A 19857-nucleotide genomic window follows, 5' to 3' on the forward strand; every position below is an offset into this window, starting at 1 on the left:
ACTGAGTTAGAGAATGTGTCGATAAACTTTAGTGACAGCGCCAATTGACGCTTCCAATTTGGGGGTGGAACTTTTTTCCTTAAAGTAACCCCAGAAATCCATAGAGAACCAAATTTTAAGCCAAAATGCATACTCAAGGATTTTTTTGATAAATCAATTCTTTTCGTGATAATCACGACGGAAAATAGTATTTTTATGGAAGAACACGTTTTCAAGCTGTTTTCCGTGAACAACTGAAACACACGTCTAATTTCAAAATATGTATAATGAGAAAAATTAGCATATTAAACAAAAAAGAGAACCAATTCTTACAGTACGACCTAAGAGGGATATAAAGCGAGATGTGGTTGGTGAAAGGAAACTTTTTGGTGAATACTTAAATCGATAAATTTGACGTTAAATAGCGGAGAAAAGATTTGATTTCATCGGTGTTATGGCCGCGACATTTTTTGCAGTGCTTGAATAGACTCTTCAATTGAGCATTGGTAAAAGTCAATTTCAGTTAAATCGATGGAGTAATCGTGGGGATCGGGTTGGTGTGGTGGCTAGAGTGTTGGCTTCCCACCCGGCGGGCTCGGGTTCAAATCCCGGCAGTGGCAGAGAATTTTCAGAGACTGCCCGATCCCTGCTTGAATGTTGTGTGGAGGACACTTCAAGCGCAACACTCCGTCCGTCGGATGGGACGTTAACCCGTGGTCCCCTTGGCGCCTTTCGTTAAGAGCAGGCTAACGCCGACGCCGGGTTTCTCTCCACCCTTCCTTCCTCACCCTTCCCTCATGGCGCAAATGACCTCAGCTGTCGGTCGCCTCCTCAAATACCATACGAGTAATCGTTAAAAGGAGATATATCGCTGATTTTTTAAAGAAAAAATGACCAGTTTAAGCAGAAGATTTTCAATCAGTATTAGAATTAGTCTTATCCCGTTGACAAGTACTTTTATTTTAGTGATTTTTACGATACGATACAGTTGATCAGGGGCGCAGCTAAGAATTAAGGCTAGGGGGGTTTTAGGCGCAACTAGTACTTACGGGTGTGGAAGTATTGCATACCCACCAGGGTAAGCAGGAGTTGCGGGCCCCTCCCCCAGAAAAATTTTAAGAATAATTATTCAAAATGACGAGTATTATGGCTTTCTGAGGGATATTTTATTAATCCTAACAGTACTCTATAAGTAATACTGATCCAAATAAGTAAAATGGATTAAACTTAAAAATTTCTCTTTGCTCCCTGGGGGAGGGGGGTTTATCCCCCAAAACCCACCCCTCGCTGCGCCACTGCAGTTAATACCTGTTATAATGCGTATTTTTTTAAATTTAATCACGATAAATTCGAATACATATTTCTAAAAATTCTCAAAAATTACGTTTTAAAGAAATATTTAAAAATATGTAGCTTTTTTGACAAGAAATCTTTAATTTTTAATTCGAATAGCTTGAGAAATAATGGAGATATAGCCGCTTGAAATTTGCATTTTATGAAGAGGATAACCTGCATCTAACAATAATAGCTTCAATCCTTTTCTCGTAGTATACTAAGAACTTAAAGGATTTAGTACATACATGATCTTATAGCCCTTGATATTATCTTTAAAATCCTATTTTTAGGCTGCGATAGCATAAAAATTTATCGCAAAAAACCAGTCTTATCGTAAAAAACGAATGACATTTTATCGGAGCGAGAAAAATTACAAAAATAGGAATAGCTGGCGCGGTGAACTCAACTGACGGGCATTGAATATGATTGACTGATATATGGGTTTCATTTTGAGGAGGAAGCTCATTGTGAGGCTGAATGGATAGCCTTGGCTTTCTCTGCAGATTTGTGTAGTGGACAACGTATCTCGATGCCTCATGATGCCATCATCTGCTGACATTTGACATACGATACCCTTGCTAGCGTATACCAAGTGGCCGGTGATGATGCCGTAGAAACGTTTAGCGCATTAATCGAAGCTGTATCCATCCACCTATTATCGCAATTCCACTTCTAATTTAACCTATGATATTTTATGTAATACCCGTAGCTAATGGATAGACTTGGCATTTGAACCGGCGCGCCAGCGCTTCCCTTGGACGCCGCGGCGTCCAAGGGAAGCGCTGGTTCATGAGCCCCATAGGTTGAGGCAGAGGGTAGTTCCAAAGAGATTTTCACTTTTAAGATAATGTATTGTTTTTCATTTTATTGAAATATTTTGTTCTGAAACAACAGCTTAAAAAAAACATTAGATGTTTCCTTGAACCATCAAGAGCGACCTCTATAATTGAACATATACTACATGTAAAAATCATTATTATTATATTATTCGATTGTAATTATATCATTATACTATTATATTACTACAGTATTTTATTTTCAATTATTATATTTATTCCACTTTCTATTAGTGCTGGAGGATTCGCCGAGGTATGAAGTAGCAATAATAATGTAGGTACCCATATATCAAATTCTAAGGTCTTTATCACGCTTAAAATTGCATCGATTTTGTTAAATAAGCTATAAGGTGTAGGTGTAGTACCCTCATGTGATACTTTCGATGTAAACCTGAAGATGGAATTCATTGAGTTCTAAAACGTTGGCGTAGAATGATATTTTAGTCACCCAAACTGGCGATCTGGATTCGATATTTTTAACGGATATATATTACGACATGTAACTAAGTATAACGATAAATGAGAGTCAGATGATAGATACCCCCTTAGGTAGTGGTCTCTTCAGCATACGTATCGCGGGCAATCGCCACAAGGGCAAACATTTTTTTAGGGGGAGGGATGTGGCTGACGTCCCAGACGCACCCCCAGCTCAGTGGCGTAGCCAGGAATTTTGTTCGGGGGTTAGGGAGGTTCAAACCCAGGGGGGAGAAATTTTTGGAAAACAGGGTACTAAGTTGAAGGTTTTCAACTAATTTTTACACTTTTCATGATCGAAAAAAACTTCATTTTTTCAAATAAATCTTTTGTAAACTCATGATTTTTCAATAATTGGTTTTCTTTTGTGATGCAAACTAAGTGTGCTTTTATATCTCGCTACGCCACTGCCCCAGCTACTTGCCTGTGCGGAGGATTTGACAACCGCGGATGGTAACCGTCGATTTAACGGCATCTTCAACCCACACCCGTGAGCAATTTCCTTTCTAAAGCATTTTCTCCTCGCACTCCGTATTATCTTTCTTTACGATCCAGACGTTTTGAGTTCCTCCTTTCCGAAATTAAGCTTCCTTACTGCGGAGGATGAACCGCCATAATTGGGTGCCGCCTGAGGAGGGTACCGCACCACCTGGACGAAATGAGTAGCTGAAGTCCATGGCGATAAGTCGTATCGTTACTTAACCTTGGCCGTGGTGCTCCTAAATTTCTCAGTTGATTCTGAGATAAGGATGACTTTGTGCTATCATTACGAGACATTTTTATCATTTTAACGTTGAAATTTAGAAAAAAAGATACGTTTATGACGCTCTTTTCGAGTCGATCAACATATTCATGCAATTTCAACCCCGAAAATGAAGATATCGCACATTAGCTGTAAGTAATAGTCTTTCATAATACATATGATTTAAACAGTTTAAAATCTATTGCTTAGAAAGACAAAGTGACATAATTTAAAATGCAAGCGATTATTTCGAAAATGCTTACTAATGTTTCTACGGCGTTATAAAAAAATCAAAACATGCTTTCGCATGTTTAATACTGTACCTGTGTTTGAAGCATTATTTCAATGCTGCAGAGCGTTCTCATACCAAAATTAAGAGGATCATTCGCTTTTCTTACTATTTGGAGCCTTGCGTCTTGCAACACGTCATTCTAAGAGCTACACTTTTCCACCGATTCCCATCATATCTGCTTTGAAAATTAGAACTCTCATACGGAAATTTATTTGTCAGGATTCAATCAATGTCCCCCAAAAGTTTGGTATTTATTTCCATCAAAAGCCAGTAGAAATTTTTTTGGTAGTGAGCTCCTTTTGAGTTGTTTAGCGGTGAGACCGGACAAAGAGAGAAGGTATTTAAAAAAATCTAATTCTAATGCGTGAACATTCTCAAATTTATTTTCCAAGATTCATTCAATACCTCCCAACATTTTAGGAGTTATATCAATCAATAGGCAGTAGAAAATTGTTAGGTGGTGTTCTCATTTTGAGTAATTGGTAAGCGGTGAGACTGGACTAAGAGAGTAGGTATTTTTTTTAATCGAATTATAATGCGTGAGCATACTCAAATTTATTTTCCAAGATTCATTCAATACCTCCCAAAATTTTAGGAGTTATTTCAATCAATAGCCACTAGAAACTATTTTGGTGGTATGCTCTTTTTGAATAATCGATAAGCGGTGAGACGTTACCGAAACAGTAGGTATTCTTTTATCCAATTCTAATGCGTGAGATTGGTTGGTTGGCCTTTTTGGGGGAGAGGTGTTCAGGAAACAGCCACGCCAACGGCTGGCCAGCCGGCTAAGAGGGGAGAGTGTATGTGTGTGTGGGAACGGGTCCGTTCCTGAGGGTCGGTGCGAGCCGGACATAACCGGCCGGAATCGCTCCTACCCTCCCCTCCCTCCTTTGGAGCGGCAGAGCCAGCCGCCTCCTCTGCACTGGGTGGCAGCGGGTGAGACAGCCCACTGTCTCTTTTATGTTTCGCTTCGCGCCAGTCTTTTGAGGAACCATCTCGTTCGTCCCCATTGGTGGACTTGTGAATGCTAAAACTCGCATCTGACGAAGTTGCTTCGCGCACCATCATATTTGTAAGGTGAACACTTTTCTGTTTCTCCTTGAAAATCCATAGAAATGTATTTTTTAATAGATTCATTCAGATGTTATTTTTTCTCTGGTCTGCAGGATTTTTTAAATTTTATCGGTCAAAGTTATTATATTAATCCTCAGTCATTACAATCCCAAATAAATAAAAATTTTGCCTATTCCTAACGTTAAAAAAGTTCTTTACCACAAATGAAGTTTTTAACTTCGTGGAATTGCGTAGTTTTTTTATTCTTAGTGATGGTTGTGTTACGTTTCCACGTGAAAACCCCTAAATATCTTCAATACTATTTACATTAAATTTCAATAAAAATATCCATCCCCTAAAGCTGAGACTCCGGTTGGTAAAATTAAAATCTGTGGAACATACCCACTAAAATGAGAACGTATTTCATGTTTCTCTTCGCGTTAGCCTTTTGAGAAACCATCTCGTCCGTCCCCATTGCGTTGTGTAAAGCTGTGAATTGCAAAACGCTTGCGAGAATGCTTGTATGCAAGATCGCAAATAGTCCCTGCTCTAATTCCGAGCTCGTATTCTCGTTATTTCTACAAATTATTCAGTGCTTACCTGTGTTACGTGCACCGTGTAAAACGGTATTAAGAATCAAACAAATTGCCAATTCCTAACACTAAAAAAGTTATTGTTATTGTATTGTTAATATATATTATATTATTATATTGTTAAAAAGTTATACCGCAAACAATTTTTTTGATTGTCCGTATTTAAGTTTTTTGATTTCTGAAATTGCCAACGTTTTTTAATTTCTTATTGATGTTTTGTTAAGTTTCCACTTGATAAAGCCTAAATATTTTAGTACTATTTACAGTAATTTTCAATAAAAATATCGATTCCCTAAAGCTGAGTCTTCGGTTGGTAAAACTAAAATTCTTTTGAAAATACCTTCTAAGATGAGAACGTATTTCATGTTTCGCTTCGCGTCAGTCTTGTGAGGAACCAACTCGTCCGCCCTCCTGGGCGGACTTGTGAATGCAGACAGTCGCATATGCCTAAGTTGCTTCGCGCACAATCAGATTTGTAAGGTGAACACCTTTCTATACCTACTTCAAGATTCAAAGAAATGTGTTTTGAATACATTTCGCTTAGTATGTTGTACAGGATTTTAATATTATCGGCCAAACTTTTAACATCTTCAGTATTACCATTCCTAAGGCATAAAAAATTTGCCAATTCATAACATTAAAGAAGTTATTTACAACTAATGATGTTATTAACTGGGCCGTAAGTTTTTACTTCGTGGAATTGCCAATTTTTTTAAATTTCTTGGTTATGTTACATTTCCGCATGATAAAGCCTTAACGTTATTGAGTGTGTTTTGTAGTAAGATGCGAAAACAATTTCCATTTCCTAAATCTAGTTTTAAACATTAAAATTTTGTAGAACGTACCTACTAAGAAGGGAACGTATTTCATGTTTCGCTCCGCGTCAATATTTTGAGGTACCACCTCCTCCTCGTTTGTGGACTCTTGAACGAATTTGAAAGCGAAGGGTCGCTTCTGCCGACATGCTTCGCGAGCCATCACATTTTAAGGTCAACTCCATTTTGTAATACTATCTAGTAGATATTTTTTAAATTCATCGGCCCCGTTGGCGGCAGGGGTAAGTCCTCGCCTGACAAACGAAGGTTACGGGTTCGAGTCCCACGTGGGTATACGAGGGTTGGTGCTCTTTAATGAGTTTCAAATATATTAAAAAATGATTGTAATCGGGGCAGTCTGTTTGCGTTAAATAGCATTATTAAAACTATGTTTTAAATAGATTCTTCCCAGTATATTCCTCAGTATTTTAATTTTACCGATCAAAGCTTATCTTTAGTCATCACTATAAGGATAAAAAATTTGCCAATTCCACGTGATGAAAAAATTTATTACGACTAAACAAAGTTGTTTTTTGAGGTCGTTATTAAATTTTTTAGTCGTGGAGTCGTTATAGTATTTTAAAGTCTTGTAATTGGCAAGTTTTTTTATATTTATTAGTGATGATTTTTTTACGTTTCCACTCAATACAGCCTACATCTACTGAACTTGATTTACCATAATTTTCAGGAAAAATTTCCATTTCCTAAAGCTGTGATATTTTTCCTAAATCGTCATCACCAGATCGCGCTCAAAATTCACAGTGCGATGGAAGATATAATTTTAAGAGGTAAGTGAATTTGATCAAGCGCCAAAATGGACCTTCGGTTTCGAGATATTATCGATAGATTAGTGAAACGCCTGTATTCAAGCGACCCTCAATACAGCTATGCCGCTATCTCATACTGCATACATATATATACGTATAGGGAAGATTTTCCAATCATTACAAACTGTAAAAATTAAAACAAAATGGTAGGTCCTCATGCAGCGTTTTTCCGTATTTAGTGTTTAAAATTTTGTCTCCGTCCATATGCTGATTCCTTCCCGACTAGCCTTGTACATCCTATAATCCCTCACTAAGTGCTCCATTCAGATATCCTTTATCTTTCTCTACTAATCATTTTCTCCCTAGTCTCCGTCTGTAAGAGAAATATTTTAAGAAGTGATCGTCTCTGTAGAAAATGTGCCACATGTTCAAAATTGTATTTCTGGTGTGCAGAGCACTGGATATGGTGTCAGATATTTTCTCCTATATTTATGTGACTAATAGGAAAAGTTCACCATTAACACCATTGAAGACTATAATAAATGATTATTTTCATTGATCTCAGAAACATCGAAGAAGAAGAAAGTGAATGCATATATTATTAGTTCATAATTTTTCTTCTGTTTTCACGCCCAAATTGTTGCTGATTGCAGCTAATGAACTAATATATCTATCATAATTAAATGTATCTCAAAGTTCCGAATTACGTTTAAGTATTTAGTCATAATCTTTCTATCCTAGTATAATGCACTGAACTGTGGTTGTAATGCGTTATTTGTTTCTGATTTATATCCTTTATTCCTTTCTAGTGAATCATTGCTGTCCTTGCCAGCCTTGACAGTCTTTAAGCAAGAAGTTTTGTCGCCTACCTCACAAAGTGATGGAGGGTCAGTATATTCTATTATTGACTATCTGTCCCGATCAAAGTAAGAATTTCTATTGAATTGCTTAGCATTTTAAGAAATAATTCTATATTTTTTTCACATTTACTGAACTAGGATTTTGTTACTCTGTTGTCAATCAAACTCCTGGGAACTAAGTACCCACTGAACGAAAACGTGTATAACTTTGTAATCAGTCTCATGAGGTACACACACGCTGTGCGATTGCAGTGGGTTATTAACTAGATCAATTTGTGAATAAATCATGGAGGGGAGTTAAGTTTTGTTACCCCCCAAGGAGTGCATGTTCCAAATATTTTTTGGGGGTGAAGGGGCGGTGATGAGGCATATTTATAGTTATAAATAGGTATAAAATTGACTCACTCGAGACTAGAAATTCTTTCGTTCAATTGAATTTTTCGTAGTTAAGAGGTTCATTCTACGGAGTATTAAAGTACATTGTACAAATTGAAGGAAAATCGGAACATTTTTTTTTTTTTTCGTTTTAGGAGGGATGTGTTTTATATAGGGTCGTTCTAAGAAGGTTCGATTTTACGCATATTGTTTGGAAGTTGAATAAGTGAACACCTCCTCTGCCAAAACATTTACCATCTAAATGATTTTCTTGCTTAATTTTTTGTGCGTATTATTAGTGCACTAACTACTGTCTTACTTTTTTATGCTGTATTTTAAAGTGTTTACACTTATGTAGTAAACTGCATTTTTGTAGTATTTGATGGTGAATTATGTCTCTTTCATTTGCAACACGTTGGAACAAGAAAATTTTATTATTATTATTATTATATGACAAAATATATGGAATAAGTAAAGAGAGATGTGAAAGAGAAGAATTACGTAGGTGTTAAAAGATTAGCTGATAGGAGAACTGGGTGGAGAGCTGCGTCAAACCAATCCTAGGATTGTTGACCAGTGATGATGATTATTATTATTATTATTATTATCATTAATGGCATGATTATACTTTTTCTTGAGTTGATGCATGGACTTTGATCCCAATTCTATTGTTCCCCTTCTTGCAATATTCAGGCATGGTAGATGGTGTTAAAGCAATTTTTACCATGATTATCCCCAGTGAGAAATGGATCATCGAATCTACGTCGATTCGACGTCGAAGTACTCATCGATAAAACGTCGATGGTAACACATCGATCGATGTCTATATGGTCCGAAAATCGACGTGTTTTCGACGTCGAAGCCATCGACGTGTTTTCGACGTCGACGCCATCGACGAGTTTTCTATGTCGACGAGATATCGTCTTTTTACCTGCGATTCCTACTAATAATTGCGGAAATATACATCTTTTCGGCTAATAAAGAGCATTTATTGCTGCGCCAACGACGTATTTCAATCGAGCACGTAAAGTCTAAACAAATGAAGGCTGAAATAAATTTGTAATGGTGATTTGTAATCTTAAGTCCTTCGTATTCATCTTCAATAATAATCAGACATCCTTGAGAAAAAATGTGAGGTGTTGACATCTATGACGCGAGTATAAAGGTATCGAAATGAGGTAAACGTAGTCACAAAGCCAAGCTTGTGCATATCACATACCACGCAGGAAAGAAGTAAGAACTTGGACGCAAATAGAAGGTCCGGCGGGTCCATTATCTTGACCCACGTAAGGTCATCCCACGCCCTGGGAAATAGCGACAGTGAATATGTAAAGAAGGAATGGTTTGTATTATTGTTATTTAAGCGAATTTGTTAATGAAACGAGGTGGAATAGTTAAAGTAACGTTAATGATTTAATTTAACAATATGAAAATAATGTATTTTTGATATAATGGGTGAAAATAAGACTTTATCGTATTAGTGTAGACAAAGCTTTATTGGGTTATTCATAAATACATAAAAGCGACAATGCTTTGAAAACAAGCGTACAAGTAGAGGTAAGCAATCAATATATATGTAACGTACCATTGCAACCCGTTTACAGCAAATGTATGTTAACAATAACACTGTAATTACTAGGGCGCTATTCCAAAAACAGACCCCTTGGGAAACGAGAAATCAGGTAAACTTTGACATTGGATGTTACATTGCATGAAGACAAGGCACGAATGAAATTATTCCTTAATGAAATGGGAAATATTATAATCTGTGAAGGGGATCATTAAAAACATCGTAGTATAACGATAAAGAAACAGAAGACATTATATAAACTGGAGCGCTATCGGAATGACGCCTCATCGAAAAAAGTGATTGCAGGCCATATGTCACTGGGTCATTCATTTGAACACCTATACGAATAATCTAAAACAACGAACTTCATAAGAAAGAAGAAATAACAAAATTTATTAAACATAGGATCCCCATAACCATTCAGCTCACATAGAAAAACCAAATTTTTTTTAAAATAGGGCGCTATTACATTTCGACACCGAAGAAATCCTCAGTAGGGGTTAACATTTACACTGACACATTCAAAAAGGTAAAAAGCGAATTTTATTCAAAACGCAAACCTAATTGTGATATGCAATGACGAAATAAAGACACAGCCGGAGCAGTTTCTAAAATTGGAATTAACGAAGTAGGAAAATAAATAATAATAATTGACCTACCAACAAATCGAAGTAAAGTTTCAATGGGTAATTTTTTTTAAATTGCAGGGAATTTTTTTGTCCGAACTCCTCTAAAATACGATAAAAAAACATCGAAGATTACAAAGCGTCCATAGACCAAATCGTTTAATAATAAATACAGTAACCTGGAGTCAACAAATACTAGGGCGCCCACCAGGGGCGGATCCAGGATTTTTTCCTGGGAGGGGCACAAGGATACCTCGCAATACAAAACGAATGCAATGATAATGGGACCGTATTAAAAATCTTGCATATTTTTGAGGGTCTGGGGGGGCACGTGCCCCCGTGCCCCCCCCCCCCCCTGGATCCGCCTATGGCGCCCACACGAAATCACGCCCATGAAAAAGGATTGAACGAGCTTGGAAGTCATTTTTTTCTAACGACTGTGACGTACCTAGAGCTGAGATAAAGCATACATAACAGAAAAGACATACGAGACCAAATGGAAAAAATGAAAAACAATCATATAACATCACTTAGCCTCTTTAAAAACTAAACTTGGGCTTGCACAACCCACAGTCTCCGCACCAAATCAAATTCAGGAACAGCAAAAATTTTTATGTCTGATTAATTTGCAGCTGCGATGAAAGGAAAAAGTATAGACACTTTAATAAAATCAAAATAATAGGACTTGAGGGTTTGAAATAACTTTCACACATAAAAGACGGAGAAATAAAATAATTTGCCAGAAAAATATTCGAGAAATGGGTTTAAATTCGTCATTTTAAAAAACCGTTAAAGCGCATTTCAGATGTAAAGTCACCAATATTACGTGTGAACACATCTAAGATTATGGGAATCCCATAACCCAAATCGTTTTAATAGAAATGGAGAAACCACGAGTAGAAAAATAATAGGGAAGCCACACCAAATCATCCATATGGAAGGGAAGTGACATGAATGAGAAAATATTTTTTTCCGACGACTGTGCCCGGCGTAAAGCCGTGAGAACACCCTAATCATAGTCAAACATTTTCAACAAAGAGATGAAAATGAAAAACTCTCCATTCAAATTTCGTCTTTGAAATCAAGGCCTGCGATAGCCCAAAATAATACATGAAAAAGTAATAAGTTTTTAAATTCTTTATTTTCGGTAGCAATTTGAAGAAGTTTACAGACTCGCAAAAGAAATAAAAACACGGCGATAACACCGTTTTAAAAATTAACTGCAAAATGTAAAAAAATAGAGGAAAATAATAAACCCAAAAAAATGGAAGTAAACATTTAAAACTCTAATTTTCAAAACTCTCCTTCAGAATTACGAATCGAAACTCATCTACATTTCGAGGCAAAAAATCAAATATTATGCTACACCCATAGCCCACGCAGATTTACATTACATAGAGATACCACGAGACGACAAATACTTGCTCGCCCACACCGAATCAAGCGCATGGAAAATAGGTGATGCGAATGGGAATATATTTTTTCCGAAGACTGTGCCCGGCGTACAGCTGTGATGACACCCCAATCGTAGGAAAATATGTTCAAACAAGGGATTCAAATAAAAATCGACAGCGTAAGTACTTCTCCCCTTTGAAATCTAGGTCTTGGATGGCCCAACCCACAGCACTCGACGCCATCAACAAAATCTGGAAAAGTGAAACATTTTTAAAATTTTTATTACCGGTAAAAGTGAAAAGAAATTTACCACAATCCCAAAGGAAACGAAAGCATGACGAAGCCTCCGTTTACAAATGCATTTGAAAAATTTACGACTCTAGAGGAAAATACTTGACCCACAAAAAAATGGAAATAAACATGTAAATGTGACATTTTAAAAAGGCTCCTTCAGAATTTCGGATGGAAACTCGTCTACATTACGAGGTAACACATCAAAGATTACGTAACAAACATAGCCCATACAGATTTACGTTACATATAGATACCACGAGTCGACAAATACGAGGTCGCCCACCCCGAATCACCCGCACGGAAGGTAAGAGGTAATGGTAAAATATTTTTTTCCGAAGATGGAGCCCGGCCTAAAGCTGTGATGTCAGCCTAATCGTAGAAAAACATGGTCAACCAAGGGATGGAAATGAAAAACGACTACGAAATTACTTTTCCCCTTTGAAATCTAGGCCTGGATGACCCAACCCACAGCCCTGGACACCATCAACAAAATCTGGAAAAGTTAAACATTGTTAAAATTTTTATTTTCGGTAAAAATGAAAAGAAATTTACCGCAATCCCAGAGGAAACGAAAGCACGACGATACCACCGTTTCACAATTCAACTGAAAAATTTACGACACTAGAGGAAAATAATAGACCAAAAAAAATCGAAGTAAACATTTAAATCTCTCAATCTCTCATTTTCAAAACTCTCCTTCAGAATTTCGGATCGAAACTCATCTACTTTATGAGGTAACACATCACATATTATGTAACACCCATAGCCCATACAGATTTTCATTACAAAGAGATACCACGAGTCCACAAATACTTTCTCGCCCACCCCAAATCAAGCGCATTGAAAAATAGGTGATGCGATTGGGAATATATTTTTTCCCGAAGACTGTGCCCGGCCTTCCGCTGTGATAACACCCCAATCGTAGAAAAAAATGTTCAAACAAGGGATTAAATGAAAAACGACTACGTAATTACTTTTCCCCTTTGAAATCTAGGCCCGGGGTAGCTCACACCACAGCCTGCGGCACAAACTAAAAATCTAAAAAAAAATTTAAATTCTTTATTTTCGGTGAAAATAAAAAGAAGTTTACCATAATTATTATTATTAAATGTAAAGAAGAAGTAAAAACACGACGATTTCACCGTTTTAGCATTTAACCGAAACATTTACGGCACTGCAGGAAAATATAGAACTAAGCCAAAAAAAATCGAAGTTAATTTTAAATGTGACATTTTCTAAGTTTTCCATGAGAAATTCAGATCAAATCAAACTTATATACATTACGAGGTAAGACACCAAAGATTACGTAACACCCGTAGCCCATACCAATTTACATTGCACAGGGATACCACGAGTCGACAAATACTAGGTCGCCCATCCCAAATCATGCCCGTGGAAGATATGTGATGTTAACGGAAAAATATTTTTTCCCGAAGACTGTGCCAGGTCTTCTTCTTAGATAAGAGCTTAATCACAGAAGAACATATTCCACCAAGGGACGAAAATTTAAAAACGTCATCCATTAACTTTTCCTCTTCGAAATCAAGGCATGGGATGACCCAACACACAGCCTGCGATGCCAACAAGAAAATCTGAGAAAGTAAAAAAATTTTAAATTCTTCATTTCGGGTAAAAATTAAAAGAAATTTATCACAATCGTAGCAGAAATAAATCACGACCATATAACCGTTTAAAAATTTAAAGGAATCATAAAACGGCACTACAGAAAAATAATTGACCCACCAAAAAATCTAAGTTAATTTTACATTTGACATTGTCTAAATACTGCATAAGAAACTCAGTAAGAAACTTATATATATTACGAGGTAATACATAAAAGATTACGTAACGACTGTAGCCCACACCAATTTACATTGCATAGGGATACCACGAGTCGACAAATACTACGTCATCCACCCCAAATCACCCGCACGGAAGGTAAGTGATATGAATGGGAAAACATTTTTCCGAAGACTGTTCCCGGCCTACAAGTTTGAAAACACCTTAATTATAGAAAAACATGTTTAACCAAAGGATTAAAAAGAAAAACAACAACGTAAGTACTTCTCCCCTTTGAAATCTAGGTCTTGGATGGCCCAACCCACAGCCCTCGACGCCATCAACAAAATCTGAAAAAGTGAAATATTTAAAAAAAATTTATTTTCGGTAAAAATAAAAAGAAATTTACCACAATCCCAAAGGAAACGAAAGCATGACGAAACCTCCGTTTAAAAATGCATTTGAAAAATTTAAAAAACCAAAGGAAAATAATTGACCGAAAAAAAATCGAGGTAAACATTTAAACCTTTCATTTTCAAAACTCTCGTTCAGAATTTCGGATCGAAAGTATTCCACCTTACGAGGTAGCACATCAAAGATTACGTAACACACATAGCCCATACAGATTTACATTACATATAGATACCACGAGTCGACAAATACAAGGTCGCCCACCCCGAATCACCCGCATGGAAGGTAAGTGGTATGAATGGTAAATTATTTTTTTCCGACTATCGAGCCCGGCCTAAAGCTGTGATGTCACCCTAATCGTAGAAAAACATGTTCAACCAAGGGATTAAAATAAAAATGGACTACGTATTTACTTTTCCCCCTTGAAATCTAGGTATTGGATGGCCCAACCCACTGCCTACGACACCATCAACAAAATCTGGAAAAGTGAAACATTTTTAAAATTTTTATTTTCGGTAAATATGAAAAGAAATTTACCACAATCATAGATGAAACGAAAGCACGACGATACCACCGTTTTAAAATTCAACTGAAAAATGTACGACACTAGAGGAAAATACTGGACCCACAGAAAACTGGAAGTTAGAATGTAAATGTGACATTTTAAAAAGACTCCATCAGAATTTCGGATCGAAACTCATCTACATTAGGAGGTAACACATCAAAGATTACGTAACACACATAGCCCATACAGATTTACGTCACATAGAGATACCACGAGTCGACAAATACAAGGTCGCCCACCCCCAATCACCCGCAAGGAAGGTAAGTGGTATGAATGGCAAAATATTTTTTTTCGAAGATCGTGCCCGGCCTACAGCTGTGATAACACCATAATCATAGAAAAACATGGTCAACCAAGGGATTAAAATAAAAAGCGATCACGTAATTACTTTTTCCCTATGTAATTTAGGTCTGGGCCGTGAAATTTAGCCGTGTTATATATAATCAAATATTTGTTGTTCCCATGGATTAATAATATATAAAATGAATTCCTTGTGTTTGTCTGAGCGTTAAGAAGTTTTAAGCGAACTCCTAACGATCATATTGACGGATTTAGACTACATATTTTTATTCCATATTGGCTGATTTGGAACTGAAATGAACTCCACTGATGTTAACGCTAGAACTCCGATTGAAATTTCCATGTGATAAGCGAAAAACGAAGAATTCATGACTAACTTCAGATATAAGCTACGAATATATTTTCGGAAAAAAGACCACAAATAGCAGTGGAAGACCGCGCGGAGGGGATAGAAAAGGGTCATTCAGTTCTATGAAGGGCATGGGCTCGAGGGACATCCAATAAGCTGGTCTTTTGTGTCCTCGGCGGTCCCTTTCCTAACCCCCGCGCGGTGCACACGCACGGTCAGGCTCTTTAACCACTTTTTCGGATAATTTCGTGCCACACGGCATGAAACTATGCGACGCGGAAAATAAAGTGTATGGGATCCTTAACTTTCAAAAGTGAAAAGCTTCATGCCGGCCTGGTCCGAAATGAATCGGATCGTTTCGTGCCTTTTCGTCAAATGTTTGTTTCACCGCAGCTCAGTTGTATATATACGTTCATAAAATTTTCGTAAATATTTTCCGTTAACACGGAGTCATAAAATTTTCAATTGTACTGAGTGTGAAATCCTTGATTTGAAATTCATCTACATCTACATAATACCCCGCAGCCGCCTAAAAGGCGTGTGGCAGAGGGTGTTAGGACACCAGCCGTTTACAGCTAAAAAAAATGAAGTGCTCAAACGAAGTTCGGACTAGCGTTTATTAAAGTCCTATATGGTTCGGGGAAAAACGAATTCCCATATCTATCTGGCCCGAAAATTGGGGTGGGCAAGCCCAAGGCTAGTTTAAAAGTATTGCAATGAGTCTTGTGAATTTGAAACGTACGCGATTACATGTTTTTACGATGATCTTAGAGCAATAACAGTTTTTAGCGCGTTAAAGTCGCCGTAAAAACATTTTTCGATGCCAGTCTTCCACTGGGCCGATTTCCGGAAGATTCTGCATATTGTTTATTGGTTTGGGGATGTTCTGCTTCACAAATAATGATGTGTAATATTATTAATAGTAGCGGGCGTAACTTGGTGGAAATACATAATCGCAGGAATAGAAGGATCTACAACTTTGCTATTTCCACGTAGCAGTTTATTGACACCGACAATGGTTTCGTAACAAGGTGAAAAATGCAGGTAAATTGATAGTATGTATAGCAGAGGGTTGGGTGTGGAAATACATTACAAGATTTCCCTACCCAACACTGTCAATTTACTTGCATTTTTCACCTTGATAATGTTACTGTGTAACGAAACCATGGTCGGCCTCAATAAATTACTATGTAAAATTGCAAAGTTGTTGATCCTTCCATTCATGTGTAATATTTATATTGAGGTGCATTTACAATGGAAATTCTCTTTATTTTTTATGAATGACATAGTGAAAGATATATTTTCATTTTTTCCAGGCTAATTATTTTGTTTTAGCGTCGTATTTTGTTGAAATCCCGTTTTAAAAATTTTTTACTGTGCCTCGCTTCTATCTAAGTTTATGAAAAATTGCATATTTTATTTCCCAGAAATAACGACATGATTAAATTATAATTAATTTTCCTGAGTCTGAAGTACCTGTTATGAAATTGGGATGGAGTGGCCCAACGGTTTTTTAAGCGGAGAAGCAATAAAACGGGTCTTGCGTTTTTTTAACGCTAGAGATAAGATAATGTAGCCGATGTATACGCTGATGTAGATTTAATAACAATTTTAGGCGCGTCAAATTCGTTGGGACAAAATAAGTTCCGATGCGTATGATTTCTCTTTCCATAGGGCCGATTACCGGTTGGCGCACTAGTATTTGGTGACCCGGGAGTACCCTGTATGTACATCGATTACGGTTTTAAGGAAGTTCTCTTTCTTTCATTTTATAATTTCATTTTATATCAATCCATCTGAATTTCATTTAAAATTTTCTTCAATTGTTGCGTGATTACCCGGAGAAAATATCATTTAAAATTTTGAAGGTTAAATATTTTCCATACATTTGTCTTAAATATTGTCATAATTGTCTTAAATTCCAAATGAAATTTTTCACTCGTTGCGTCATTGTTGCATCTAAGATCATGAATAATTTCATTTATTACTTTCCAGAAAATAACAAAATTATAAAATTTTTACTTTTCCTAATCGTGATTTTCTAGCTGGGCAAATGAGGTGGGCATAGATATCAAGATATTTCAAGATAGATTCAAGCATAATTTCAGGAAGAAAAATCAATGAAATGGGTTGTAGTACTTCGCGACTTGCATGTGCTCTGAATATTATTTATTGGTCTCGGGATGGCCTGTTACATCAATTTTGATTTTATATCTTGACAAAAGGATTATTCGAAATTTGCTTTTATATTATTTGTAAATGACCCAGTGAAAATTATATTTCGATTATTTCGTGTATCTTTTCTTTTCTTATTTTTCAAACAAAGAGTAGATAAAATTGCAAACATTTCTTACCATGTGTCATTATTAAATATAAGTGTGTGGTAAATTTCTTTTCTTATTCTCCGAAAATAACGATAAAATTAATTTTAAGGTGGGCCAACCAGCAGTGGCGGATCTATGGGGGGCTACTGGGGCTATAGCAAACGTTAACCTCCTTGGGAATCCAATTTACGTAGGATAGCATGGTAATTATTTCCGACCCCCAATATACTGCTGGTATTTTTGACCCCACTTAGCCCCATTCCCTTTTCCCTATCCTGTATCCGCCACTGCCAATCAGTGGCTATTCATCAAAGCGGAAAAGTATTGAAATGATTCTGATGTACTACTACGTTATGGAATAACATACTTTTACTATTTAAAACATCCTGGAATAATATCAGCAATCGGCACAAAAAGAGTCGACGGGAAAAATATAATCCAGTACGTGCCATTTCTCATCCGCCGCGCCGGGACGATTTCGTGCAGGCGCCCTATTAATATTTATTGATTCGCAGTTACATTATACATAGTTAAAGTTTGGGATGGCGTTCTCCCGCAATATTTGATGTTTTATCTTGTAATATAGAAGAGTTACGCTTTGAAATTCGATTCCAATTTTTTTTAAATAACGCGTTAAAAACATTACTTCGATTTTTTTTGTCAGTAAAATATTTTCCTTCAGTATCCTCCGTTGGTTATATCCAATTTCTAACATCGGTGACGTGTCGTTCTGCCATCTAGTTGTGTGGAAAGTTTCCTTAAAAATCTTCAGAAAATAGGGAAGATATAAAATTTTTACCTTCCCCTGTTTTGAATTGGTGGCGGAGACTGTGGGTTATGCCAGCCCAAGCCTATTTCTTAAAGATTAAAAGTGTTAAATGAGTGTTTCTGATTTTTACCGCGTCGTTCAACACGCTTTTATGTGATCCATGTGGAATCACAGCTGTAGTGACAGTTGTCGGAAAAACATAATTTTCCAATTCATGTCTTTTCGCTTCCATGCGGGTGATTCGGGGTGAGCGACCTAGTATTTGTCGACTCGTGGTATCCCTATGCAATGTAAATCGGTATGGGCTACAGTCGTTATGTAATCTTTTATGTATTGCCTCGTAATATATATAAGTTTCGACCTGAGTTTCTTATGGAGTATTTAGACAATGTCAAATGTAAAATTAACTTAGATTTTTTGGTGGGTCAATTATTTTTCTGTAGTGCCGTTTTATGATTCCTTTAAATTTTTAAACGGTTATATCGTCGTGATTTATTTCAGCTATGATTGTGGTAAATTTCTTTTAATTTTTACCCGAAATGAAGAATTTAAAATTTTTTTACTTTCCCAGGTTTCTTGTTGGTATCGCAGGCTGTGTGTTGGGTCATCCCATGCCTTGATTTCAAAGAGGAAAAGTTAATGGATGACGTTTTTAAATTTTCGTCCCTCGGTGGAATATGTTCTTCTGTGATTAAGCTCTTATCTAAGGTGAAGACCTGGCCAAGTCTTTGGGAAAAAATATTTTTCCGTTAATATCACATATCTTCCACGGGCATGATTTGGGATGGGCGACCTAGTATTTATCGACTCGTGGTATCCCTGTGCAATGTAAATTGGTATGGGCTACGGGTATTACGTAATCTTTGGTGTCTTACCTCGTAATGTATATACGTTTTGATCTGAATTTCTCATGGAAAACTTAGAAAATGTCACATTTAAAATTAACTTCGATTTTTTTTGGCTTTGTTCTTTATTTTCCTGTAGTGCCGTAATTGTTTCGGTTAAATATTAAAACGGTGATATCGTCGTGTTTTTACTTCTTCTATAATAATAATAATAATAATTATGGTAAACTTCTTTTAATTTTCACCGAAAATAAAGAATTTAAATTTTTTTAAAGATTTTTAGTTTGTGCCGCAGGCTGTGGTGTGGGCTACCCCGGGCCTAGATTTCAAAGGGGAAAAGTACTTACGTTGTCGTTTTTCATTTTCATCCCTTATTTGAACATTTTTTTCTACGATTGGGGTGTTATCACAGCGGAAGGCCGGGCACAGTCTTCGGGAAAAAATATATTCCCATTCACATCACCTATTTTTCCATGCGCTTGATTTGGGGTGGGCGAGCAAGTATTTGT

The 19857-nt window shown here is 36.6% G+C and overlaps 1 protein-coding gene across 2 annotated transcripts in view; it reads left to right on the forward strand.

Moving 5' to 3' along the window:
- The window catches only part of LOC124165796, a 143350-nt gene that overhangs the window by 77871 nt on the left and 45622 nt on the right, over positions 1 to 19857 (forward strand). Inside the window, exon 3 of one of the 2 annotated variants that reach the window (XM_046543297.1) lies at positions 7696 to 7812. In XM_046543297.1, coding sequence (XP_046399253.1) covers positions 7696 to 7812 — 117 coding nt within the window. The remainder of the gene's footprint in view (positions 1 to 7695; positions 7813 to 19857) is intronic. The other variant, XM_046543298.1, reaches the window with a different exon arrangement.

The sequence above is a fragment of the Ischnura elegans genome, chromosome 9, assembly GCF_921293095.1.
Source record: "Ischnura elegans chromosome 9, ioIscEleg1.1, whole genome shotgun sequence".
In the NCBI taxonomy this organism is placed as follows: Eukaryota; Metazoa; Arthropoda; class Insecta; order Odonata; family Coenagrionidae; genus Ischnura; species Ischnura elegans.